We start from the raw sequence: 27758 nt of genomic DNA, 5'->3' as shown, positions 1-27758 counted from the left end.
TGTCTATGGGTCATTCATCAGAGGTGATACATTTTGAGTCTCCTATTTAAGGTAAGGAACCTGAGAGTCAGCTGTATTACATTATCCCAAAAGATTAGAAGGCTGAACAATTCTGAAGCCTATGCCAAACCAATAGTATCCTTCTTTGCCTTATGAAAGCACATAAATGCTTGTGAGTATATGCATACACATGTGAACAAAACAAAAACCTTTTATCTTGTGAGATTAATTAACACCCCCATGTCATCTTTTAATGCTTCGACATGTTTTCAGTAACTGAATGCAAACTAGCTGTGGTTCGGTTCATGAAAAACTTATTTTATTGCTTTGATCGTTTTAGAGATTTGTTCTCTTCGCAGGTTTCTTTGGGGTGGATTTTACCAATATGTTGCACACTAAAATAGCCATCCACAGAATTCAAATAGTTTCAGGGAAATCAACACTGACAGTTGTTGCCTTCATAATAGATAAACACATTAGCCAGGCTCTAGCTGCTAAAATAGGAAATCCAAAGTAAACAGCAGTTGTAGAAAGATGCTTTTATGTAGACTGTACTAGTTCAAATAACAGTCTATGCCAACCCTCCTTCTGCATAAAAAGCCCATTACAGATGCTTGACTACTGATTGCAAAATAATTTGTTGTTAAACAACACCCCTCCATCCCTGCAGATAGTTTAAGGGTCAAACCAAACATGTCACTAGGTTACAGATACTAACAACTCTCTCAAGGTGGTGATCATACTTAGGGTCTACAAACCAACCTGACATGTGATATGAGGAACTTGGCTAGGTTAGAAAAATTTCCAATCAGAGAAAAGCTACTATAACCCTACATTTTATCATGTCTTCTTCTTTCTATTTACTCTGGTTATATGCCCCTTTTTACTCCCACACCTGCCTCAAAGTTAATGTGGTCATCACTGCCTACATATTTCTTCCATAAACTGATGGGCCTGGTTCAAGCCTTTAACACTCCCCACACCAACTAGAGTGATGTCTTTTAATATATGGTCTAAATACCTTTGAGATCAAGGAAGCTACCATCATAGTGATCCCTTATCAAAGGTTCTGAAAAAATGTAATGGGAAAAACAGAGATGAGAAATGAAAGCCTGAAGATGAGAATGGAAGAAAGAAATGGAGTAGTTAGGTAATACATGTAGGGGAAATAGGAATACCTTGAGGATTAACTAGCTAGGCAATTTTTCTCCTGAAATGTTTTCATTACAATGTAATCTCTACTCACAGTTTCTTGGTGGAAAGCCAGTAATATATCACTTTCCAAAATCAGGTACCAAAATGTCTTTTTCAAAATACTTCCTCCCTGGCTGGTGTGGTTCAGTGGATTGAGTGCCAGCCTGTGAACCAAAGGGTCACTGGTTCAACTCCCAGTTGGAGCACACGCCTGGGTTGCAGGCCAGGTCCCCGGTAGGGGGGGGGGCGCATGAGAGGCAACCGCACACTGATGTTTCTCTCCTTTTTCTCCCTCCCTTACCTTCTCCCTAAAAATCTTTAAAATAAATAAAATATTTAAAAAACACTTCCTTCTACTAATAATTAATATTTTAATATGCTTTATATTTTATAAAAAGTTTTTTTTTTGTAGAGAGACGCTACTTGATTTGCAAAATCAGGTGTAGGGTACATATTCTTATTACCCCCACTTGGAAGGTAAGGAAAGGAAGACTTGGTGATGTTAACAACTGCTTCAGGGTTCTTATCTGATAAGCATCAGAGTGGGAAGTAGGTTCAAGTTCTCTGTAGCCAAATCCAATGCCTGTCCCCATAAGCCCCTGCAAACATATAGACTGGCTGCTTCTAGATCCTCTGACTCCAGCTGTCTTCAAGGTTCTCTGGATATGGTCAGTGTTGATTTTTAAAAAGCAATAGGAAGAATCGATTGAGTGACTCACTTTTCAGAGTTGCATTAACTTTTTCAGGCCACAAGAGTACAATTTACTAAATTACCTCTCCTAGAACACTAAATAGGACCCTAGTGGGTCAAAGAGTAAATGCACCTCTGAAAAGTGAGCCATTTATTCCCTTCTTCCCTGTAGTACCAGACGTAATATGTCCCCTATGACAGAAATATTAACCCATTTCCATTAAAAACTCAAGAAATTGTCCCACACTAGAGAAAATGAGTATGGGGAAGCTTCCCTGGGGGGGAAAAGGAACAATCTCTCTTCTATAACCCTGCCCACAATATTGCTGAAAAGTCAACATGTAATTATATGAAGATACTTGTTTTTTTTTACATTCATTGGAGATTCATTTTAATCCAGACCTCAAAACAGAAAAGTATAAATTCAAAGCTGATGGTGTTCAGGGGGGAGATGCATAGGAAATTGTGAAGGCTAGTCTCATCCTGTACTGCAGTATTTAAAAACTAAGCTCCAGCGTTCATTTTATTTATGAAATAAGTTAGACAGTCACAAATAGCTGTTCTTTCATATATCTCACTATAGTACAGCTTATCCCTTGCCTGGAAAAAAAATTCCTTGGCTTGCAAGTTAGTATATTATTACTTCTAATCTCTATAAAGGCAAAATATTCTGAATACATTTTCGAGTTGCCTTTAGAAATAGCTATTGAGTTAACATTTGCGAGATACCTTAACAAAGCCAAACTTTAAGTTTTCAGCATTGTTAGTCCCTTACTCTTCTGTAAGATGGCTATGCAATGAAAATAAGACAACTTTAATTTAAGAATCATCCAGCTTCTAATTAAACTGCCATAGGCAGCTGGTTGGATAAGTTTTAATCAGTTTCAATCACCTATTGATTGGTATACTGAAGCCTAAAAAATTAAAAGTAAAAGATGATTGGGGAATTGCCCCATCTCAGAACAACAGTAGAGGCCTCTGTAAATAACTCCTCTTTTAACCATCAGCTAAATGAACACTTCAATACTGCAGTACAAAGTCTTCTGCAAAATTACTTTAACTAACAAGCAGAAATTTATCAGCTTCAGCCAAAATCAATGCTGAAATCAATTTGAACACTGGTTGTGTCTAAAGGGGCTCATTGGCAATTTAGGGAAATTACACCATGTAAATGCCTGTGCTTTAATTGAAGAGTTTCATCAACTAGGCTGTGATTGCTGTCCATTCATTTATTTACTTTCGCTGCAGCTACCATTCTGCAAAGGAATAGCTTTTGTCAGGCTGAAGAGAGGCACTTTATCTTCATTTTGTGCACTTTTGTGCATAACAGACGTCATGAAATGGGCATATCATGACTAGGGCCAAAACGAACCAGAAAGGACTATTTCTTTTAACTTAAAAACTGAACACTCAAACTGCCATTGTAACTTCCACCATCTGGGAATAGTCATATTTAAACCCCGAAACAAGAAGGAATTTGAGTGACTTCCCTGCGTAGGGCACTGTGCCTCTAGGATGAGGAGCGATATTTTGGACAACAAATGTAAAGTATTTGGATTCTAAATGCAATTACACAATTTTTTTGAGATACCTTTAATGACTTCCAAAAAACACATAAACTATATTAGAATATCCTCTTCGAAATTAGGTAAAATTTTGCTTTATAGCCTCTGTGATTAGTCGAGAAAAGGTGGTGCTTTCCAATCCATTCAAGAGATTAAGGCTTAACAATGTCACACATATTTTTAAAGCAAGATTAACGGAAGGACGGAGGAAGCAGGAGGACAGAGGAAGCAGGGTATGTGTCAGAGAAGGAAAACTAACTTCCTTACAAAGACCAGCAGCTAAAGCACCGACAAGATTCCAATGATTTAAATGCACAAAAATAACACTCTGAAAATTATGGGCAAAGAAAAAACCCAAAGATATAATCTCTGGAGAATCACACAGTGAAGTGACATTTTTGACATTGGATTAAATCTGTTACTTCAAATACTACAAGTTCCAGGGAAGGAGGAAAGAAGACAGACAGCTGTTTGTTCATATGGGTCATCTGTAAGGTGAAAGCACCCAGCACAAAATATAAAAAGTGTAACTGTAGTTATACTTTGCTAGAAAATGCCAGCAGAAATCCTGACGCTTGCACATAGTCTGCTTACCTTAGCTCTCCTCCCAGACCCAAAATGTAATTACTTACTAGGAAGGGATTAAGAAATAAGAAAGAATTATGTTTCAGTGGTGATGCCTACTCCACCCAACTCCATTCCTTGCGGCTGGGGGATTCGCCCCAGGCAGGTAAGGTGGCCAGGTGTGGAAGCGGAGACGCAGCCCCATCTACGAGTCTGAGCACCTCCAGCGCTCTGAGTGTGCGCAGGCAGGCAGGCAGGGCCTGGGAACATTTTACTAAGGTTTCCAGAGAAGCAGGGAAACTTTTTATTTGCCCTTCCGGTCTCTCACCCCAGCTGTTATACCCTGCAACACTAAGAATACCTTCAAGACAAGTTAAAGGAAGAAGAAATAAGTGGCGTACAGAAACTTAATTTGGTATATATATGTATTTGTGGTAAAAATTCATTCCAAATGTTACCTGATACATCTACCTACCACTAAATTTTTCCTACCACTCTAAAGTTTCAGTAGCTATACGTTTTATTGCTGAGAAATGTAAATATATATTTTTCATAGTTTTTAGATAACTTTTCTGAAAACTTAATTATGGTTTAATCAGAGCTTTATGTTTATTGACTAAGTATATTGTTACATTTTGCTGCTACAGTTAGCAGTTGTAATAGAATCAGTATGTTTGAGAACCTTATACAATACATATTTTCCAAATACACTAAGCTTGTTAAAATGCTATATTGATTATGCCCTAAAGCAAGTTCTAATTTTGTCTGAACATTTTTTATTTCATTATTTGAACTCACAAAACAAAACCACTAACTCTGCTTTTACAAATAATACTGTACATTTTTTTCTTTTGTAATACTGACAAGAAACAGTATAAAAATTTTAGAGTCAAGAGGATAACAGAATACCAGTCACATTTAAAACTAAATTAATATTAAAATAACTTTATGGTTAATATCTACAGCCTAAGTCTTTATTGCTATTTCTCCTCTAATTTAGTAATCTACTCCTCCGATTTAATGTTAGTGCACAAATCAGAACCTACACATATTTCGCTCCAGTAAGGCAGCAATTTAATGGAAACATGGTCTCCTATATCAAAGTAACCAACAACAGAGCAATGAAAAAAACTGGCAGAAAGTTATACACAGTAAATGCCTTTTGGACTTTCCAGTGAATTATTTTCCAAAAAAGCAATTTAAGTAAATACCCCAGATGCTACAGTATACAAATATTTGCTCGTGCTATATGCCAACCAAAAGGCTACAATTTTCTAACATATACTGTGAAACTGCTAAAAAAAATTAATATGCCTTATAAATCAAGAAATGCACCACCTCCAGTAGCATAACCATACAATTAACCTCAGTATTTAATTATTAAATTCTAGATTTTGAAAGTAAAAAGACCCAAAGGGTAAACCAAATAACAAGTTGCAATAATTCTATTAGCCAGGGAATGGTTGTTTTAACACCACTAAAAAGTCTCTAAAATTAACAACTAGAGATGGCACATCACTGAGTTTCAGAATTATATATTAATTTATAAGTTACACTCAAACGTAATCTGGGTCAAAGATTGGGAAACTTGAGAGAGTGAAACAGAAAGCCCTGGCTTGAGAAGTATTCTCAAGTCCTGACCGAGGAGGTGTCAGAAGACCTGAGTTCTAGTCTTTCTTTTCCCCTCCAGCTTTCATATTAAGGTAAAATTGCCAAATAAAAACGATTATATTTAACATGCACAACTTGATGTTTGCTACTGAGTTCTAGTCTTGATTTGACTTGGGCATGCCACTCAACCCTTCCAAGCCTTGTCTCTCATTGGTGGAAAAAAAGGTGGGGTGGTAACCAGACTGACCATGCCTTCTCGGCGCGGGCTCAGCAAGGGCTACACAATCCAGCATGGCCAGGCCTTGCCCGTATCTCTGCTCTCCCCTGAGCTTGCACGACTGCAACCACGCTGGCCTAGACACACGCTCACACTCATCTTAGGGATTTTGCCAAGAGTGGTTCCTCCTGCTCGGAAGGCTCTTTTCCCGGATTTCTCTGTGACTGGCTCCTTCCTGTCCTCAGGTCTCAGCTCAAATATCACCACCAATAAGCCTTGCTGAGCACTTTATATTCTTTCTTCCTCTTGTTTTTAATTGTCACCTGAGGACATTTTTTCATTGATTTTGGAGAAAGAGGAATAAGGAAAGGAAAGAAGAGAGAGAGAAACATAGATGTGAGAAAGAAGTGTCCACTGGCGCCCACACCGGGGATTGAACCCTCAACCTTTCAGTTATGGGACAACGCTCCAACTAACTAAGCCACACTCTTAGCCACTGGCCACAGTGCTACTTTACATTCTTCCCAGCACTTGCAAAGTCTGGTATCATCTTTCTTAGGTATTCATTTCCTTAATTATTGCCTGTTTACCCTACTAGTGTGAGTCCAGGAGCACAGAGAACTTGTCTGTCTTGTCCACTGCTGCATTGCACGTGTTCAGGAGAGTCCTTTGCACAGAGAAACCCTCAGGAGGTATCTGTTCAACAAATAAATGACATCTACAGTAGGCCAAAATTTACAAGAACAAAACCAAGCAATATCTGATATAATATTGTTATGGTAGCTGAATGCTGCATTTGGTTTTGGAACTTCAGACTCAAGAGTAACCCCTGCAGTCATGTCATGTCTGGGTCAAAGTGGGGTTCTTTCCTCAGCAGTTCTACAAAGAGCCATGGCATTCTGCTTAAGGTGGGAGAATTCACCCCTCCCAGAGTGAATGGACAACACTTTGTGTCCATCCTTGTTCAGCTTGTGAGGAATCTGCTTCTGCAGGTTAATTCCTAAATACTAAGTGCCTGCAGTAGGTAAGGGGCAGTGTTGTGAGTCCTGTGAGGATGTCCACCCATGGTCTGGACACAACCCACACTTAACCTGTGCACAGAGCTTCTCCATTCTCAGGACACAGGTCCAGTGAGAGCCAGCTGTCCCTGGGAGCCAATACACTGCCCTCCACACAGCACGTGCTCAGAACATGACCGCTCAACAAACGAATGAAGGAGGGTTGGACAGACACAATTCCCAGACCCCTTATCATTCTCTCCATTCTCTGCTAGGTGGCCTCTGAACTACCCACATCTCTCTGTAAACTCAGTGCCCAGAACCAGACACTTTTGAATCTGAAAGTGGCATACTGCAAGATGTTATACCCTCCTAATACAGCCAGAGAATAAATTTCAAATGGAAACTAGATCTCTTCACCCATAAAAACAGAAATAGTCTCATGTTTTTATCTGCTCACAAACACTTCTGCTGGGGACTTTATATGTCTTTTTATAAAGCAAGCATTTTTTAAAGTAATTTTTTAGAGAAGAAAGAGGAGGTGGCGGGAGGAGTGGGGAGACAGACAGACAGACAGACAGACATGGACTCACTGCTCCACCCATCCCTGCACTCACGGGTTGCTCCCTGCATGTGCTCTGGTCAGGGATTGAACCTGCAACCCTGCTGCATCAGGACGATACTCCAATCAAGTGAGCCACCCAGCCAGGGCAAGAAGACATTTTTAAAACAATAAAGTATTAGAAGATATTAGAAGTCTTGCCACTTTAAAACTATTTTTCCCTGAAAGGAGATGGTGTTGAAATACTTAGATTCAGCAAATTCATACTTAAAATATTACTATAATGTATTGATTTTTACCAGACTCAATTGACTGAAAAGTTGTTTGTATAGCAATATTGGCCAAAACAATATACTAGAACAATTTTGTTACCCATAGTAATCAAGTGCATTTCTGAAGTATAATTATACTGTCATAAAAATAAAGCCAAGACACACTTTTCCAAACAATAAAACAATAGGGGCTATAAAATAGGAAGAAGAAAAGCCTAAATAAATGAGATTTTTAAAAATGAAATTTAGTGTCTTTCTAAAACACCATCACCTCCTCTTCTTTCCCTTAAGCCAAGGTTAGCAGAAAATGATCAATACTTCAATCTCAATAAACTATTTCAATAATAGTTAATTCGGGTGGAAACAGAGTTTGAAAATCTCTGCTCAGCGACCTGTGACATCCTGTCATGTTGCCTGGATGCCAATAATCCATCATTGCAGTAATGGATATGAGCGTGTGTGAAGCTACAGGAACGTGGAGGGGGAAGTAAAGGTGGGAAAAATATAGAGAATCATGAGCTCAAGTTCATTCTTTAGATTCTAATCAATACAATACATATTGTTGTAGGAAACAAACCTATAACAGTGAGTGCTGAGAGAGGGAGAGAGGAAAGCATACATAATTAATTTTATTTGACAAGCACTCATTGATTTTCTGGAAATATTAATATCTTTGCTTGTCACATGATTCTATAATGCAATCCAGTCATATATAAGTATTTAATATTGCATCAAGATAATGTCTTGTTTGCTTGTTAAAAATATGATCATGGCTGCAAGGAAAACACTCTTCATTTGATTGGAAATTTAAAGTTAAAATAAATCAAATCATCACCTTACTCTTGGGTCAATATTAAGACCATTTAAAAAGTACTCTTAATTTACAAGATGCACGTCAAAGAAAACATATAAAGTGCTGGGGGGAAGAGGTCCTGCTGTAGTCAGTAGGGAAGCTGGAATCAGACCTGCTGCTGTTCAGGTTTGGCAGCTTAGGGTCAGCTGGTACAAGAAGTGGACGTTTTCTGGGTACTATGTGGTTCTACATAGGTTTCGCCAAGGACTCTTGTTATGTTTCCCCTTAGGATTCCCATGATTTGAAATTTTTTGTTTATTAAACAGCATTAATTAGACAATAATGTATTTTCTCATTTTACATAACTGGCCACCAGAGGTTCTAATTTTCATAAAATATACCATTTAGCTGATATAATTCTAGGTCCAAAATACAAAGGTAATGTTTTAGTCAGCCTGTACAGTCACACCACAAGGGTGGAATACAACTTAATAGTTCACATGATGTCAGTTACCATCTCCAAGGACCATCCTCACCCTCCTGCCCAACGAATATCTCATAAAATAGATAAGACAACATAAAGGAGAAGAGACCAACACCTTTGAGAATTATTAACCCCTCCCTCTTTTTGTCTCTAGATATGATCAAATTAATCCTTAAATAATGGCATATCTCCAATCTTTAAAACACCATGTAGATAGCATATATGCTACCCATCATATCACTGAAAAATTCTACCCCAAATCCAGGTTAGATCTGGAAGCAGCTGGAGGTAGAAAATTCATTACTGTTTTTAAACACCTAGAGAGTAGAATACATGGCCACAAAGTGATAACTTGAGTCTTAGCCTGAATAATCTGCATTAAGGAAAAAAATATAAAGATGATCCTTAAGAGCTTGCTGGTTAACTGACATACCATGACTTAAGTCCTAAGAATGAAACATTACTTCACTTCTGGAACCAAAGCTTAAGTGACTCCATCAAACTGTGAGGAGGGAGCAAAGAACCTGAGTGACTGGCCTTCATTATTAGAGAATGTTTCCAAAGGAACTGAGACCGTTAAGTACTTTCATTTCAATGTGAAGTACTATTCAAAAAAAGAGAACATTAATTAATATGTTGGGTTAATGAGTGCTAAGTACTCAAAGTTTTAACATTTGAAAGAGGATTATTCATTTAAATATATGCCCTTAGTTCAGAAATTCCTTATTCTTTTAGGTTCATGTTCTAAAAGAATTATGCAGTGTCTGAATTAAGAAGGATCTAAAATAAGCTAGATATGGGAAGGACCAGTTAAAGAGCCTTACTAAAACCTGCTTGTAAAAACTTCCACTTGCCTCATTCCATTTCAGCTAACGGGTATAAAGAAAGCATCTATTCTATCCTTAGGACGAAGCTGGGTGCACTACAAAATACAAGGAAACACAATGGACTCTGTCTGACCTTGAGAAGGAACGTTGCCTGGGGGAACAACACAGAGTGAGAGGCAGAGGAGCTGCGAGGAGCCTGGGCTCTGCTACTGAACGAATGAATGGTCATGGGAATGCGAGCCTCGGCTTTCTCCAGCGGTAAAATGGGCTTAACATCATACCAGCTCTCCTACAGAAATGAATGACATCGACCATGACAAAAGAAAAAATACTTGGAAACTTTCAAAAACATCAATGTAAGATACAATAAATTATATTCATGAGACAACTAGAGAATAGAAGAAAACATAGAAGTATATTCCATATAATATAATGTAGAACTTCTCAAAGTTAATTCAACACGACTCTGATTCTGTGAGATGTTCATAGGTGTATCTCAGAAAAGGAATCCCATGGCCAAGGAAGCACAGAAAGCACAGGCCTTGAGGATTTCTCTGTTACCAGTTTGACCATCACCAGTGGCTGACATTCAGCATCAGTCAGCGGTAAGCCTCTTCTACGGATCATCTCATTTAACTACTGGGTAAGGCAGATGTTACTATTATCCCTGTTTTACACATGGGGAAGCTGAGGCAGAAGACATTATACGACTTTCCCAAGGTCACATGGCTAGTTAGTGGCAGAGGCAGGGCTCCAAAACTCAGAGCCCCCACACTGAACCATAACACATACTGCTCTCCACTTTCTCCAAGTTTTTGAAATTCACTATGAATCTCTCCCAGGGAAATAGAACATGTGTTTTTTCCTGAATAATTTTTTTGGAACAACCTGTAGCACTTTGGTAAATGGAGCAATAATGAAAAGTGCATTCATTTCCTTTTCCTAAATTATTCTGCCTCCTAGCCTTGGGCTATATTTTAGTCTAAGGTATTTCCTTTATGATCCATTTCGCCCAAATCAGTAATCCAAGAAATACCAACTTAAGAGGATCTGCCTAGGTCACTATCGTAAGGCAGAGAGCAGCTCAGCAGGGGATCACACACAGACTCCACGTCTGGTTCAAATGCCTGGGCCCAGAATTTCACATCGCACTTCTGGGGAGAACATACAGACTTAAGGGATGAAAACGTGATCAACTATTAAATAATATATATTGCAGTTTATCCCCTGAAAATCACAACATCCCATCAAGTGAAGCAAATAAGACTGAAATATTAAGCTGTTGCTTTGCATTTATTAGCTTTATTATACTTTATAAGAAAAAAACTAAATAGGCCCATTAGGCAGTTTTGTTACCAATGAGTGGATTTTCCAATATTTTCTTCATCTAGTTTATGTAGCATAGCCCGTAATGTAATCATTTTGTTTGAAAAAAAATCACAATTTTTATAGTCAACACTATTAAGGTAAACATAGTGTAGGAGAAAGTCAATCATAACACATCAAACATTTGATTTTATAGAGACTTTAGTAAAGTAATCTTCATTTCTTGATGATTATACTATTTCTTTGTGCTGAACTAAAAGCCAGGGACATAAACACAACACAGAGTGAAGCCCAGGAAGACATGAAGGCCAGTGACCAATGACAAGTGGTTATGCAATTTGGTATCTTCCTGCCCTTTCCCCTTAAGAATCACCTGGGCACCATGATAACTGAAATGTCCTTTTCTTATAAGAAATCAAATATACAATAAAAGCACTAAAATGATCATAATGCTGCCACTCACCCTCCATAGACAACCACTGTCAAAAACATTAAATCTTAAAATAATGCGTACTGAGCCTAAGAAATGGTAGCTAAATGAACTCAGGATAAATCGCTAACATCACTGCAGCATTCTGGCACATTAAAGAACCTGGGCTCCGGGCATGTGGGAGCACATTCCCTTGGATACTGTGGCCCTAATCAAAGAAGTTGTAGCCATGCTTCTTGCTAAAAACAACATTATCCAGGGGAACGGGCAGTTATTACTTAATGGGCACAGGGGGTCCGATCTGCCAGATGGAAAGAGTTCTGCAGGTGGACGGTGCTGATGGTTGCAGAACAATGTGAGTGTGCTTAATGCCACTGAGCTGTAGACTTAAAAATGATTGAGAGGGTAAACTTTATCTAATATGTATTTTATCACAGTTAAAAATAATATTTAAAAATACTAACAATTTTATTCTAATTTTCTTTGCTGGGTGGGCATGTTATTTCAATTTCCCTGTATCCCCCTTTTTATATATAAACCTGTGTTTTAAGGTAAAAGATCAGAATTTTAACATTAAAGTGTTATTTCTAATAAACATTATCTGCTAGGGTTTGGTGGTCTTGTGTTTTCTCCCTTCCAGAACAAACCAGGATAGTAAATTCACAACAGGCCTTCAATTACAAAAATACAAACACGCTTGACAGTTAACATTTGGTGAAACAGCACAAAGAAGGAATGCATTAGGAGTCTAACTGTTTTTGGATTCCATCTGAAGCCAATAAAAGGAATCCAAAGAGTAGCTAGAAATCTTTCCTGTGTTATTATATCTGGCTATCAGCACGAAAGCATTAAGAAGAAACGTTGAGGCTTTGAAAACTTCTCCTTTCGGGGAACTCAAGAGAAGGAAATCAGAGTGTACACATTCTTTCTTTCCTTTCTAAGGGTCCCTGAACCCAAGAATCTTAAGAACAGGGTAAAAATTCAAGTCAGATAACAGTAAGGAGGAGCCCCGGCTGGTGTGGCTCACTGGCTTGAGTGCCAGCCTGCGAACCAAAGGGTTGCTGGTTCGATTCCCAGTCTAGGGCACATACCTGGGTTGCGGGCCAGGTCCCCAGTAGGCGATACATGAGAGGAAACCACACATTGATGTTTCTCTCCTTCTCCCTCCCTTCCCCTTTCTCTAAAAATAAATAAAATCTTTAAAAAAAAAGTAAGGAGGAGCAGACTAAAATGAAGAGGTGTTGTCTGTGCAGAACTGGAGCTGCATGGGAAGGGATACTAGTAGGATCCAGGGAAGGCCAATAGCAGCCTCCAACTCATTAGACACATTAGCCATCAAGCACTTTAAAGGCAAGACCCAAGGTCTATACCAGAAATATGTCATTACTTAATTCTCTGAATTACCACAGTGGAAGCACTTAACATTCAGAGCAACCATTCACAGTACCCAGTCATCTGTAGGGAAAAATAATCCAAATATGTAAATGTCACTTCTTAAAGGACTGTATTCAGGAGAAAGGACTCCCGTCCTGGCTCTACTTGCAGAGAGGACTGAAGCCCTGGGTGGGATTAGAGCAGATGTCCCTGAAGGAGCTTTTAAGCCTGAGGACTCCAATTCTATGGCAAAACTGCACCTACATGTGGAGGTATTTCTGGGGTTTTAGGATGTGACCCTTCATGGTCATAGGGCTATACGGCAATTTTTATCTGTACTCATGCAGCTGGTTAGAATGTAAAAATTCTAAGAACATTAGTAACCAATTAGAAAATAAATTATTTTACAACTTTGAAAACACATATTAATATCAACATAAAACATCTGAGGTAAAAACGCAATCGCAACGTGTTGCAAGGTTAGCGTATGTATGGAAAACAGCTCTCTGGAGGAAAGCTTTATTATTCCCTCGGGGCTTTCTTACAGAGTATGGATTTTTTAATTCCTGGTAGAATATTTTTCATACACCATTGCAGACTATTAAGTACCAGATATTACATTATGTAGTTTAAACTTTGCACTACTGCATGAGAAAGACTTCCCTGTCAAGAGAACTATTTTTTATGGTTAGCATTTTTTAATATGAAAATGAATACTCCTTTAGGGTAGGATCACTGCAACTGGAATTTGAGAGAATTTTATAACTTAACATATTCATCAATGTGTAGAAATTCTCTCAGGGGAGTAGGGTAAGGAGAGAAAGAAATACAACAGGAAGAAGGCTTTTTAATAACTTAGAGTGTCGACACAGAGCAAAGCAGTGGTATTTTAAGGCTTGTCTTCTACTGGGCATAGCTGTAAATAGGCAGGGGACTAGCACAGGGTGGCAGCAAGTTAAAAAAAATCATAGTGTTAAAGAGCAAAGAAAAAAATGTATTAAACTTCAGGCCAGTTACAGGTACACTTGTTAATGGTGGACTATTAATGGCTTACCCAGGAGAGATGCAGACTCAGAAATATTAAAAAAGGCTATATAAATGCACCTTTTCAAGCAATTCCTGAGAAAACAGATGCCTTGCAGAATTTGGGAGTCAAATGTGGAAATAAAATCTAAGCTCTGGTGGTCACTTAAAAATCTCTGCTAAGGAGAACTTGGATACCCACATGAGGCGAAAGTGATAGAAAGTTTAAACGAAATTCACTACTCACTTGTAGACTGTGCCTCCGTTGCCATGACCAAGAGTGTCTCGATATCGTATGTCTTGTTCATTCATCTCCACAAGAAAGAAAGAAAAACAAAAAGGGTGTCATGCTGTGGATGAAAATGTCAAGGAAAAGCAACTCTGGGCCATAAACAACAAGCAGTCTGGGTCATTTCAAGTTCAGCTGCAAGAACGAGAAGATCAATACAACATTTGCTGTCCAATTTATAAAAGACGATACCAGGGGACAAAGTGATGGAAAGTTTAATGACAATTTGTTTGCCTGGGTCATTTCATTAAAGTTTGATAAAAGGTGTCAAAATGGAATGATATAACATAGCTCAAAAGGGTCAGGTCAGAGACAGCGATCAACACAGTCTCCAGCACTGCACGTAACCCATGCCCGAGAGCGCCGCACAGAAGCGAAGTCAAACTTGGGAGGACAACACACACACACACACACACACATACACACACACGCGCCCTCAGTAATCTAAGTCATGGTGTGTAAATAGATCAGCCCCTGGAAAGTCCTCAGGTGACCCCATAATTAACACTAAACAAACTGAGTAATGTGGGTGATTTTCCTAGAGTACATATGGCTTTTTTTTGGAAATGATAAATTAGTATACAGCAGTAAATGGGTAGAAATCATATGCTGACAGAAAAGTACCAAATCAATGCACTTGAAAATACACATATAGTCAAATATTATAAAGGAAAATACATATTTTATGATTTTAATAAAATCATATGGTTTTAATAAAGTTGTTTCCATAATTTAAAATATAAAACAGCACACACATTTTCCCCAGGTTCTGTACAACTTTCATACCATAAATACTACTCTCACTTGTATCACAAATAGTAGTGAATTATTTTAGTGCTCACAAAATAATGTTTTAGAGTTTCAAAGAACTCCCTAAATAATTATTTATCAGATTATATTTGATGCATTCAGTAATTTTCTACACACTGGTCCACTTGCTTAAAAATTAACTGCCAACTCTATTCACTAAGTAGCTTCAATAAAAGTGTTATTTTCCATATAGCTAAAGCTTGGGAAAAGCCATACTAAGCCCTGGAAAAAAAATCAATTTCCAGGGAATTGAACTGCCTTGCATGAGCAGAAAATGGATGGAGTTTTTAATTCAATATCACCTGGAAAAAAATAGTTTGCTTTCAGACCATTATAGTAAAGCTTTAACTATTTTGCTGTACTCTACACTTCCACCAATTGAATAAAGCAAGGCTTCATTTATCAAGGGAAATATTTTTCTTCTATACATTTCTGAGGCTGAAGCTTCAGAGAACTGTGGTAATTGGAAGCACAGTGCAGGTAACAGAACCAGCTTCCCTTCCAAGCCATTTGCCAAATCCCTAAAAGAATACTGGCAGATAAAATGTGTGAAGGTAAGTTCTACACCCATTTTAATTGTAGTACAACCTAATTGATGCAATTTGCTATTAGCTAATTACCATATTTTGGGTCAGTGGAGAAGTGATAGACAAGTCAGAAAAACTGGCAACTATTTCCCCATTTCAGGGAAATTCTGTTCTTCACTATGTTCATATTACTAATATTTTTTAAAAAGTATTTTAACCTGTGCAGAAGATGTGGTATGAAGAAAAGAGCACATTATTCTGGACCAAATGATAGACTTTAAGACAGCATTAAAGGGAAAAAGAGCACATAAAGCAACTCGAGATGCTACACCAACAGAGTTGCTGTTGGGTTGACTTTGATGGATGAAGGATATGTATGTAAATACCCATATCTACTGGTGGGTAGAATAGGCTAATTCCTTTGAAATATTTCTCTAATATTCTAAACATGACTCTAACAACCTAAGTTGTACCATTAGCTTGCCCAACAAGCTGCGCCATCATCACACTTTGAAGTAAATTTCTAGGAGAGAGGTATTTCACTCGAGTCCACAAATTCCGAATTAGCGGCACTTGAGATTTAAGGGTAAACAGGCTGCAGCTGTGGAGTATGGTCATGTCCCCTCCACCTCCATTACTCCGTCAGGGCCTTCCAGGTAAAAGGACCAGTAGTTTCCGCTCAGAAAAATATACACACCCAGACATATTGATATTCCACATTTCCAATGATACACTGGGATAGACCTAGGACTTTGGAGGGTGTTTGATTTTTGTGGCCTTTTTTGGGGGAAAAGAAGGCAAAGGAATAAGTAGAGCATGTCTCTGAGCAGCTTCAACCATTTTAATCCCGACACATAGTATTTTTACCTCTACTGCCTACCAGGCTGGGAAGAGAAGGGAAACAACCCCTCCCACCCCCACCACCCCCAGCATTCCCAGTACTACAGCCTGCGCAGGAGTGGTGGGTACCCCAAATAGTCAGAGATCAGGAATGTTGTATGTTGTGTGTGTATGTGTGTGCTAAGTACTATGTAAATAAATTCAAGGATAGATTTTTGGAATACCTCAGATAATGAGGAAGATTGTAAATGTTGCATCAAGATAAAAATGGTTAGCCCTGGCTGGCATAGCTCAGTGGATTGAGTGTGGGCTGTGAACCAAAGCATCGCAGGTTCGATCCCCAGTTAGGGCACATGCCTGGGCTGCAGGCCATGGCCCCCAGCAACCTCACATTGATGTTTCTCTCTCTCTTTCTCCCTCCCTTCCCTCTCTAAAAATAAAAATAAATAAAATCTTAAAAAAACAAAGATAAAAATGGTTTTGAACAAATTCCAGAACAATATCACTTAAATAGACAGTATCCATAAAAAAATGGGTAAAGTGTTCCTACAATGTTATTAAAGTTCTATAGACCTTTGTCTGACCTATGAACTCACTGATAGACTTTTATATTTTGAAATACCAGATTCTTTTTATTTGTTTGAATTTTATAATTTTATATGGTACACGAACATTATTGATGTAAAAAAAGTTTCACAAAGGGAAAACTATTAGAGCAAACCTCATGAATTGATTATAAACAAAATTTTCAGAATTTCATAGCTCTGATCAAAATGTATTACTTTAATTGATTTCAACTATGAAAAATCATTAAAGGAATCAACAAAGAGCTAATAACATTTTTGCCTTTTTAGTTTAGAGAAGCACATTAATCCAGCTTTTCAAAATGAAACACAGGAAGAGCGCTCATTATGATGCACAAGTGGTGTTTTTAAAAGCCACAGAGTACATTTAAATACCATAGGACCAGATACCATAAAAAGCACAAAATTTTACAGCGCTGTAAGCATGAAGCCTCATTCACGCAGGTTATACAGCCAGTCAGGGCTAGAGCTCAGTCTTGCACATGCTCCTCTGGAGGCTCCGCCTCAGCAGTTGGCCTCCCGTGTCAGGATGGAGGGGCGCCCCCGACCCACGGTCCCTGGCCCACAGGAGGAAAAGCCATCAGATGGAGGGCACTCACCAGGTAAAAGCAATTTTGTTAGGTACAGCATTTGTGTCTAAGAAGAAAACTGCTTTTTAAATCACATAGTTCTTTACATAGAAAAGAGGTGAAATAAAATTCTTATTCAATAAATACACCAAAATCAATTTTAAATAAAAATTTTAAAAAGCACATAAAAGACAAACTAACAGACAGAGGTGAGGGTGGATGGAGGAAGAAAAAGACATGAGAGTTATGGTTACATGTCAACTGCCGAGGAGGCAAATGACCTGGGAGAAAAGGCTGGCACCAGGCCCTGCCCCAGCTGCGAGAGAGGCGGGCGCCGTGGAAGAAACGCAAACATGAAAACCAGGGCGGAAAAGTTATGTGTGTGTGGGTAGAGGAGTTGTGTAGTTTGGACTTACATACACAGTCTCACTTATGTTTTGGTTTTCATATGGAATCTAAGATGAGCTGTAAGAATCTAAGAGTTTTATGTGCTGGTAAGAATTAGTTTTAAAGCTAATTTTACAGTATAATACCTATTTTTCTTCCGCCTTTTTTTTGAAACACAAAAACTTTCCCAAAGGCATTTGAAGTTCTCAAAATACAAGCAAAAAAATATAGCAAGATCAGAATTAGTTCTAGATCTGTGACTTGTCAGTACATTTATACTTGATTTATGAGGAATAAAAAAATACTGTCACAAAATCTCCTACAAGATCTAAAACATAAAATGAGGAAAAACAACTTTAGAAATGCAAAGGTCAAAGTTACACATACTTGAAATAACTGTGCACTTTTTAAATCCTTTAATTTGACCCACTGAGCCATTTTTAATCAGTTTCAAATCAAGGGCCAATGTTAAACTGAAGTGGGAAAAACATTCAAAAAACACATAATTGGTACTGATTTATAGTCCTAAGTAAAACATGCCAAAAATACTTTATGATTTTTAGAGCTGGAAAAAAAGGAATCCTGTTTAAGCAGCAACAGAAAAATGGTGTCTCTATTCCAAACACTAAACATTAAATTTTTTACAAAAGTGCTTGATTTAATATAATATTAATGAAATTAATGGGGGAAATGAAATGGAATTCAATTATGGATCAACAAAGAAAATATTCTTTGTTTATTGTCTGCCTATGTTAAGAAGAATCAGTACCTATTGCTGATAAATCATTAAAATAAAAATGCTCAATTAATCCTTATTTTATATGTAAAGGTCTGCTAGAAACTAGTCCTATCACTAGACCTTTGCTTCACAAATCGAAGCAATAATGGTTTCAGAAAGCAGTCACACTCTATGAGCAGACAATTGGAGAGATTTAGTAAATCCCACTTTAGAGAGCAGAGACTAATCGGAAAACACAAGCCAGTCAAATGTTTCTTATGAACTGTTGACACTATATCAATGCGGAATCAATTGGTGGCATTTACTCTGAGTGACAGAAAAGAAATAAATATTTATATCACATAACCTATATCAATGAACCCAGGCTGAAAGCTATTTCTAACCTGTCAATATTTGATTATCTTGAAGAATCATGTCCCTTTCTTTTAATGATTAATATGAATTCCTTATTAAATCTAAGTGGAGGCTAGTGGAAAGGCAAATCATTATTAATGCTTGAGAGCATAAACCACTAAAACAAAAAACTACGCTCAAGTGTTAAAGTATCGTTAAATGTGACTTACATCTTCCATATCAAGTGGCGTTAGTGTTCAGCCCAGAAATTTATGGATGCCCACAACTGTGCACATTACCGCGCTGCAGTGCAATCTCGCTCACTCTTTAGTTACCCTGTCGCACCAGCAAATTGAGGAATTAGTAGAAGAAAAAGGTATTTTGAAGATTTTCAATAGTGGTGGTATGGGGGTGTTTTGTTTGCTTTGTAAATGAAAGAAAATATAAAAGGCCAATCCTTAAGAGAAAGAAATGCCACCCTATTTAATGCGGGGTTACCACATTCCCAAGGGAAAGCAATAAACAATCTTCAAGTGTCAGAAATCACTGCCACGACATCCGCCACTGAAGAGAACCTCAAAACCAAGAACATTAAGATATTTATGGTAGTAGGTTTGGTGTCAAAACACTAGAAACATTTCTGAATGTTTATTTTTGCAGTAGAAATAAACTCTTTTTCATTTTTGAAAGGGGAATCTATGACAGGTTATTTTCCATTGCCTGAGTTGAACAAATGTAGTTAAAGCTTCTTAATTTATGTCAATTTTGAAGTATATTTTCCAGCTGAAGAACACAAATGACTTATACATAAATTACAATTAGTAATAAGATGTTGAAGATAAATAAACATCCTAGGCTCAATATTTCTGCTTTTAGTCCAGTTTTGTTTCATACTGGTTCTGAACACAGGCAGAGTACCAGAGGGACACACAGGGGAACCTCAATCCAAACAAACCTTTGACTGCTTAAAGTTAAAAATACTAGATAAATACGATCTAAAATTCTGAGACCGCATAGATTACACATGTAACGCCAGATTCCCCTCAGCTGTACATACAATGTGGAAGAACTAGAATCCACACTCTGGATGATGATTGGATGTCAAAACCACATCAACTTACTTTTTCTGACTGTGTTCAAGGGACTGTGCGCTAAATAAGGAAGGCTCCCAGAAGCACCACTACACAGTCACCGTTTCAAGGCATACAAATCTATTAGGCCACAAAGTTACAGGTGATAGTAAAGGACAAGCATGAGGACCCCGCTTTGTCTTCTTGACATGCTCCACTACAAGTCCTTGATTCATGAAATGCCAATGAGGCTTGGAGAGGTCAGCGTGTGAAGGCACTGAATAAGCATCTGAGATAATTAAGATTTCAGCCTTCGAAACATGGACGGGAAGTGAACAGCAGTTAAGAAAATCAATAAGAGTCTTTTATTTGCAGTGACACAGATGTCTCAGTCAATAGAGCCTAATAGGCAGGCTTAATCGCAATGGACAGGCGCCTGCCTCCAAGGCTATCAAAGGGCTTCCTCTATAACAAACATTAAAACGCATTTATGTTGCTACTGAAGAATCAAGGACCCTGTAGGTAGCTTAATTTACCAGTGTATGTTTAAAAGCAGTACACTATTTCAGATGTGTCCATTCACTTGAACCGGAATCAGTGAGGAATAAGTGGCCCGCAGGCCTGTTTGTTTCTGGCTGGGGGGTTGGGTCATGCTGCTGGAAGGTGGCCGGTCGACCAGGCAGAGCGGGGCTCCTGAAGCCCAGGAATTTTAAATGCCAACAATCTCTCGTTATTCTATTTCTCTGAAAAGCCGGTGTTAGTCTCAGGACAAAAGAACTGTGCTAAGGTGAGAAAGTAACAGTTTGGTTTACTTTTTTCCCCAAACATAATGAGAGAAATAGTCACCTCAGGACACAGGGCCGTTTTGACAACCCGTGGGGTTGACACACTTGTTCAGAACTGATTGACTTTTTTTGAACTGAGAAGGCAGCAGGGTGTGTGCATGGTACTTCAATCTGCTGGGAGTGAAACCCATTAGCACAGTTTGAAAAACGTGCTGCAAATTGTTCTGCCAATCAAATTAAGCCATGTAATTCATTTATGACAAGAAGGAATTCACAGACCCTATCTGTTTGTTAAGTTTATGGACACAAAAACTAGACAATAATAAGTTACTACTATCTGAAAATATTAATCTGTAATGACACCTACCTGGCCATTGGCTAATATTTTTTTCAGTTCAGCAGAAGACTTCTTTAAGCTGAAAAGGGAAGACATAATTTTTAATGGTAAGATCGACCCCTCTGAACACCACTGAAAGTTCCAGAGTAAAACATACATATAGGGACTGCATTCTTTATATCCTTCTTGTACAATATTTTTTCAAAGTAACTGGCCAAATGGCAAAGCTATTAATAAAGTGACTGAAACCCCGTTAGTAATTTAAGTAATAAAGACACCTACAGTCAAAAGGAAGCTGGAGCACTGCAGGCTACTGCAGCGACTGCGTTTGGCTGTTCGTTCTGCTGCCTCTGGGTAGCCTTGCAGTGGCTATTTGATGTGAACTCTTCATCTGCCAAGTCCAAAGTATTTCAACCATGCACTCTTAGAATGTTCACAACAAGCAAAGATTACAGAACTTTAAAAGATAAAATGGTTTAAATGCTGATCTTTTACTACAGTTAGAGTTAAGTTCAATTCCTGGAAAGCAAATGTGCGGCAGAAATAGCTCCTGGTACTCAACAGCTGTGTGCTCTGGGACACAGTCCTTATTCCCTCTGAACCTCAACTTCCGAAGGAACCTTCCTCCCTGTGTTACTCGTCGGTACGGATAGATGTCTCTACTCCCACCACACCTGCCCCAAGACTGAAAGCTCCTTGAGGACACAGATCACAACTTACCTGTCTACACATTCCACCCTTGAGCCCAGCCCAGCAACCTGGCATGTGCTAAGTGTCCGATAAGGGTGATCACTGTTCTGGTTGTTACCATATGTTGGACACACACACACACACACGCACACACACTGACTCAGCACTTCTAATGTTATATTTGAGAAAATCTCAGATTTAAAATTTGGCCACACTCACTATTCCCAGTTGTAATTGTTCTTCTTACTAAATACTTCTTAAACTTCTGCTATGGTCAAATGCAGACGATGAAGCCTTAGTCTTTACTTTTCCCAGATGTTATAAAGCATGATCTCAACCAATGGTTCTAAACTTCAATAATGTCCTCCCAAGTCGAAGAATGCATGTACCTAAGTGGCAGTTAAGAACTTTCTAGAGTGGAACTAAAGCTGAAACATATACCAAAAAATAAACAGCTGCCTTAAATTGGTCCACTTAAAAAAAAACAATAATAGCAGTTCCTTTTACTGAGTGATGACCATGTGCCAGGCACAGTGCTAAACACTATTACTATCCTGATTTAATCCTTACAATAACTATACACCTGTGCAGAAGTTTAAAGAAACTGGCCTGTGGGATATAATTACTCTTAGTTTACAAAACCAAAACAAAACAAAACACCCACTAAGGTACAGACCTTGCTCAAAGTCAGTCTACCTCTCTTAAATACATACTCTTTTTCCTGAGAAATGTTTAGATCTCTCTGTTTCCACAGATAACTCCCAATTTAATAGTTGCAATTATTGCAAAAACAGAAGTTACCAAACAATGCCTGGGAAATGTTTCTCCACAGATTCCATTTTATCATACAACTCAAAATAATAACATTTTGATTCACTGCATTTATAAAGTACTTTTCATGCAAGAAAAAAAAAATGTGATTCCTTGGTACAACTTCATCAATCTTCTAACACCAGAGGTAGATATACAGAAAGTCTAATCATCCTAATTTTACAGCAAGAGAAAATCAAGACGTTTGGGAAAGGTCTTGCCTTGGCAGTGGGACTTGAATTCCATAATTATGGCCTAGAAACACCACGTGGATTAGTAAGCTCAGTTTGATAGCAGTCGTGCACCTAAGGCAAAGGCCAATTCATGCTCTGAGGTAACAGAGGAAAAAGCTGATTCCATTCATTATGCCAGTATCTGGTTACCAACTTTGGTTAAAAAAAAAGTATTTCTATGTATTCTGGCATTTTCTTTGTGCCCCAGTTGACTTGATATTTTATTCACTGGTATGGTCGCAGTGACTTTTAAAAACCACTTTTAAAACCTTTTTAAAATTTAAATGTGATACAATTATAACCTAGTTATGACACTTTAAGAGGGACAATGAGATAGCCAAAGAGTAACAGGGTGAGAGGTCTAGAAATAATGTCATATCAGAAAGGCTGAATGAGTTCGGAGAATTTAATCCAGAGATAAGGCTTAAAGGGCATCTAAGTTAATTAGCAGTTAGCTAGTTCATTCATTCATTCATTCATCCATTCATTCATTCAAGCATTACTATCTCCTATGCCCCAAGCACGATTCCTCCCATTGTCCAATTCGAATATGTTACAGTCACTGCCCTCAAAGAGCACAGAATCTACTGGGGACAGAGGTGGTTATAATACAATGTGCTAACTGCTACAGTGAAGCAAGCAGAAGGGGGTTATGGGAATTCATAGAAGGGGTACTTGGTGTAAACTGGGAAGTACGTAATAATCAGGGATGGTGTTTAGGAGAAGTAACCGCTTTGTTCCTCAAAGATGACCAACGTTAGCCAGACTGAAGGCAGAAGAGGGGGTTAAAAGAGGAGAAAAGCAGGAAAGAGGCAGCAGCAGATGTGAAAACCCAACAGGGAGAAAGAAAAAATGTGATCCATTAAGGGCACCTGTCTTTATCAGCAGACCTGGAATGTCAGTTAAGAAGGAGCAGGAGTGGCAGGCTGGGCGGCTGGAGTGGGCTGAGCACCCACATACGAAGGGCCAGTGCTCACTGGCTGTAGAGGTACGCTTCACCCTGAAGACTGTGAGAAGCAGTGAAAGCAGAAATGATGGGCTTAGAACTCACATTAGCAAGACAGTTCTGACTGCAGTGTGAAGGAGGGACTTCAGTGGGGCAAGACTGGAGGGAGGAAAGGATTAGGAGGCTGTAGCAGTGATCTAGAGCCGAAACAACCTTTGCAGCAACTGGGGTGCTGGCACGTAGACACACTCCAGAGTGACTCAGGGGGCAGAACCTACAAGTGTAGGAACTGACTGGATGTGGGGCTGAGGGAACCCCGAGAGGTAGCGCAGGATATTGGCAGGTCATCTGGAGTAAGCAACGGAATAGATATGGGAGCATTTACCAAGAGAGGAAATCTAGAAGAAGTATGTTTAGAGGGAAGATGACTGGAAGAGTTACACCTATTAGAGAGAACAGCCCTGTTCTGAGGGCTGAACCAGATCTTTATGAATAGGTAGTAAAGGGAGACAAATCTCAGCTCACAAAAAAGAACATCCTAAGATTTAGTACATGAAAACGGAAGGGGCTGCCCCAGCCAACAGAGTGCACTCCTGCCACAGAGCTGTTCAGGAAGAGCCTGGATGACCACCCGGCCAGGAGTGAGTCAAGCATCTAAGGAGAGCAGGAAAGATTGGGCTTCTCGTTCTCATTCTGCACATCACAGGCAAGGAGTTGGCAATGGCACTCTCCTGTTGAAAGTCATCTAATGGTCTGCCAATACACTGCGGAAAATTCAAACACAAGGCCCTGCACGATGTGGCTCCTGCCGACCTCCTTTTCTCCCATCACTCCTATTGCTTTCCTCTCCTCTCTCCATACCTTCCCCAGCTCAGCACCCCTCCCTGTGCACCAGGCAAACTGGCCTACTTGCCAACACGCTGAGCTCCTTCTCCACCCCAGGATGTTCACATATGCTCTCCCCTCCCTCTGAAAGGCCCTTTTCTGGCTCTTGACGCAGCTTCATCCTCATCCTTCTGGGAAAGATCACTCTTCCCCAGAAAGTCTTCCCAAAGCACCCAGTCTAAATTTAGACATATTCCTCCCTAGTGTGCTCTCCCTTCAAAACTTACCTGTTTCCTTTATAACATTATAAAGTATAATTATTTGTATATTTGGACTTTTTTTGTCCGTGTGCCTATTAGGTAGCAAGCTCCAAAGGAGAAAGACCACACTGTGTTCCTAGTGCATAGTGCATAATGAAGAAGAAGGCACTCAAATACTTTTGATTAGCTATCAACATGGGGCACAGAACACGGCCAACCCAGGGTGGCATACTAAAGTCACCTGAAGGACTTGTTCAAATTGCATTCCTGCCATAACAGAAATCACTACTGGGGCGAACTACTGTTGCTATTAGTGAGGCTGTCACGCCCTATGGGAAGATGCTGCAACAAAAGGCCGAGAACCACTAGATCAGAGAGCCTCTGTCCTACCCGAAGACTTCATAAAACTCTGTGAATATAAATGACACTTTTTAAAAAGCCAAGCCAGTTCACTCATGTTTTTAAAACCAAGTCTGAGAGAACTAAAAAGTTATCCTGCTTCTTCTCTATCTTACAATTCTTTTCAACTCTATCCTCTTTTTATGCCATGATAAGATTTGACCTAAAACACCAGGGAAAGTCCTGGTTTTTCCTCAAGGCTCATGATCAGCCTGTGTGAACAACATCTTTTCTGGAAGTAGTGGTTGTAATTAAGTGCCCTGCCCTCTTTGAGTTGAGTGCAACAAGTGACCTTCAGTCCCCATGTTGTCACTCTGCTGGGCCATGGCTCACATGCTCAGGAAGCAGGAAGAGAAGCCACAGGGCCGAGTCCCTGGATGAGAACTAAGAGACCTACCCCCATGCCCGCAAGACAGATGGTCCACTGGCGAACAACCAGGCTGTGTTTTAAGACAGAATGAATTGCTTAAGACGGAAACACCCTATAAGGGTGTTGTGTTCATAGCAGGAAAGCTGATGCGTAGATACACCGACACCATAATAAAACAGTCAAGGAAGTGACTTTTGGGGAGGGGACAGAAGTATAAAGACAGAGTCCGAAGGAGAGACTTTAAATTACCTATACAGTGAAGTCCCCTGATAAAAAAACCAAAACCAGAACCAAGACTCGGGGTTAGGAGGGAAAGGAGAGGTATAGAAGGGCAAGCAGAAGCCTAAACGGCATCTCAGTTGATGAAGGGCTGTGTAAATACTGGCTACAGCCCTAAACCCAGGAAAATCTGGGCAAAGAATGGAAGGCTTTTGTGGTTTGATGTTGGCCTATCAGCCACCAATGTGAATACACACACACATGCAGAGCAATCACCTTCACAGGGTCATCTTCAAGTACAGGCGTACCTCGCTTTATTGTGCTTTATTTTACTTTGAAGATACTGTGTTTTTTACAAGTGGGAAGTGTGCAGCAACCATGTGTTGATCAAGTCTACTGGCACCATTTTTCTAACAGCATTTGCTCACTTTGTGTCTGTGTCATATTTTGGTAATTCTTACAATATTTCAAAGTATGTCATTATTAGTGTATTTGTTCTGGTGATCTGTAGTAAGTGATCTTCGATGTTACTACTGTAGTTGTTTGGGGGAGTCAAGAACCACACCCACATGAAACAGCCAACTTAATAAATGGGTGTGTTCTCACTGTTCCACTGATTGGCCATTCCCCTGTGTCCATGTGTCTATCTGTCTGTCTGTCTCTCTTCCCCTCCTTCCTGTGGCCTCTCTATTCTTTGACACAGAACAATATTGAAATTAGACCCAATTAATAATCCTACAATTGCCTCTAAGTGTTCAAGAGATAGCTAGAAAGGAGAAGTCAATGAAAGCCTGAAAGCTTCAAAGCTTCAAAGGACAGGCAGACTCTCTTGTTAGGTGCTAACGTAGCTGGTGACTTTCAGTTGAAGCCAGGGCTCATCTGCCATTCTGAAAACCCTAGGGCCCTCAAGAATTAGGCTAAATCTGCTCTACCTGTGCTCTACAAATGGAACCTCAAAGCTTGGATGATAGCACATCTGTTTACAACATGGTTTACTGACTATTTTAAACCCACTGTTGAGATCTACTATGCAAAAAAAAAAAATCTCTCTCAATATTACTGTTCATTAACAATGTGCCTGGTCACCCAAGAGCGCTGATAAAGATGTACACAAAATTAATGTTGCTTTCATGCCTGCAAACACAACATCCATTCTGCAGCCCATGGATCAAAGTAATTTTGACCTTCAACTCTTACTTAAGAAATACATTTTGTAAGGCTATAGCTGCCATAGATAGTGATTCCTCTGATGGATATGGGCAAAGTAAACTGAAAATGTTCTGGAAGTAATTCACCATTCTAGATGCCATTAAGAACATTTGCAACTCCCAGGAAGAGGCCAAAATATTAACATTAACAAGAGCTTAGAAGAAGTTGAATCCAACCCTCATGGGTGACTTTTAGGGGTTCGAGACTTCAGTGGAGGAAGTAACTGCAGATGTGGTGGAAAGAGCAAGAGAACTAGAATTGAAAGTGGAGCCTGAATATGTGAGCGAATTGCTGCAATCTCAAGCCAAAACCTGAATGAATGAAGAGTTGCTTCTAATGCATGAAAAGGAAGTGGTTTCCTGAGATGGGATCTCCTCCTGGTAAAAATGATGAGAGGACTGTTGAAATGACAACAAACATTTAGAACATTCTATAATCTTAGTTGACAAAATAGCTGGCAAGGTCTGAGAGAACTGACTCCAGTTTTGAAAGGAGATCTACTGCGGGTAAAATGCTACCAAACAGCATCACGTGCTACAGAGAAATCATTCGTGAGAAGAAGAGTCGATCAGTGCGGCACACTTCACTGTCACATT

General features: G+C 39.2%; 1 protein-coding gene across 10 annotated transcripts in view; it reads right to left on the bottom strand.

The window, feature by feature from the left end:
* MAP2K5 (mitogen-activated protein kinase kinase 5) overlaps positions 1-27758 on the bottom strand; it is a 254584-nt gene that overhangs the window by 183926 nt on the left and 42900 nt on the right. For all 10 annotated transcript variants that reach the window (XM_036009526.1, XM_036009501.1, XM_036009506.1 and 7 more), the window contains 2 exons: positions 21232-21280; positions 14179-14243 (listed from right to left, as the gene is read on the bottom strand). In XM_036009526.1, coding sequence (XP_035865419.1) covers positions 14179-14243; positions 21232-21280 — 114 coding nt within the window. The remainder of the gene's footprint in view (positions 1-14178; positions 14244-21231; positions 21281-27758) is intronic.

This window comes from Phyllostomus discolor, chromosome 1 (assembly GCF_004126475.2).
Source record: "Phyllostomus discolor isolate MPI-MPIP mPhyDis1 chromosome 1, mPhyDis1.pri.v3, whole genome shotgun sequence".
NCBI lineage: Eukaryota > Metazoa > Chordata > Mammalia > Chiroptera > Phyllostomidae > Phyllostomus > Phyllostomus discolor.
Note: the sequence above shows the minus strand (reverse complement) of the source record. Positions and strands in the feature narration are given on the sequence as shown.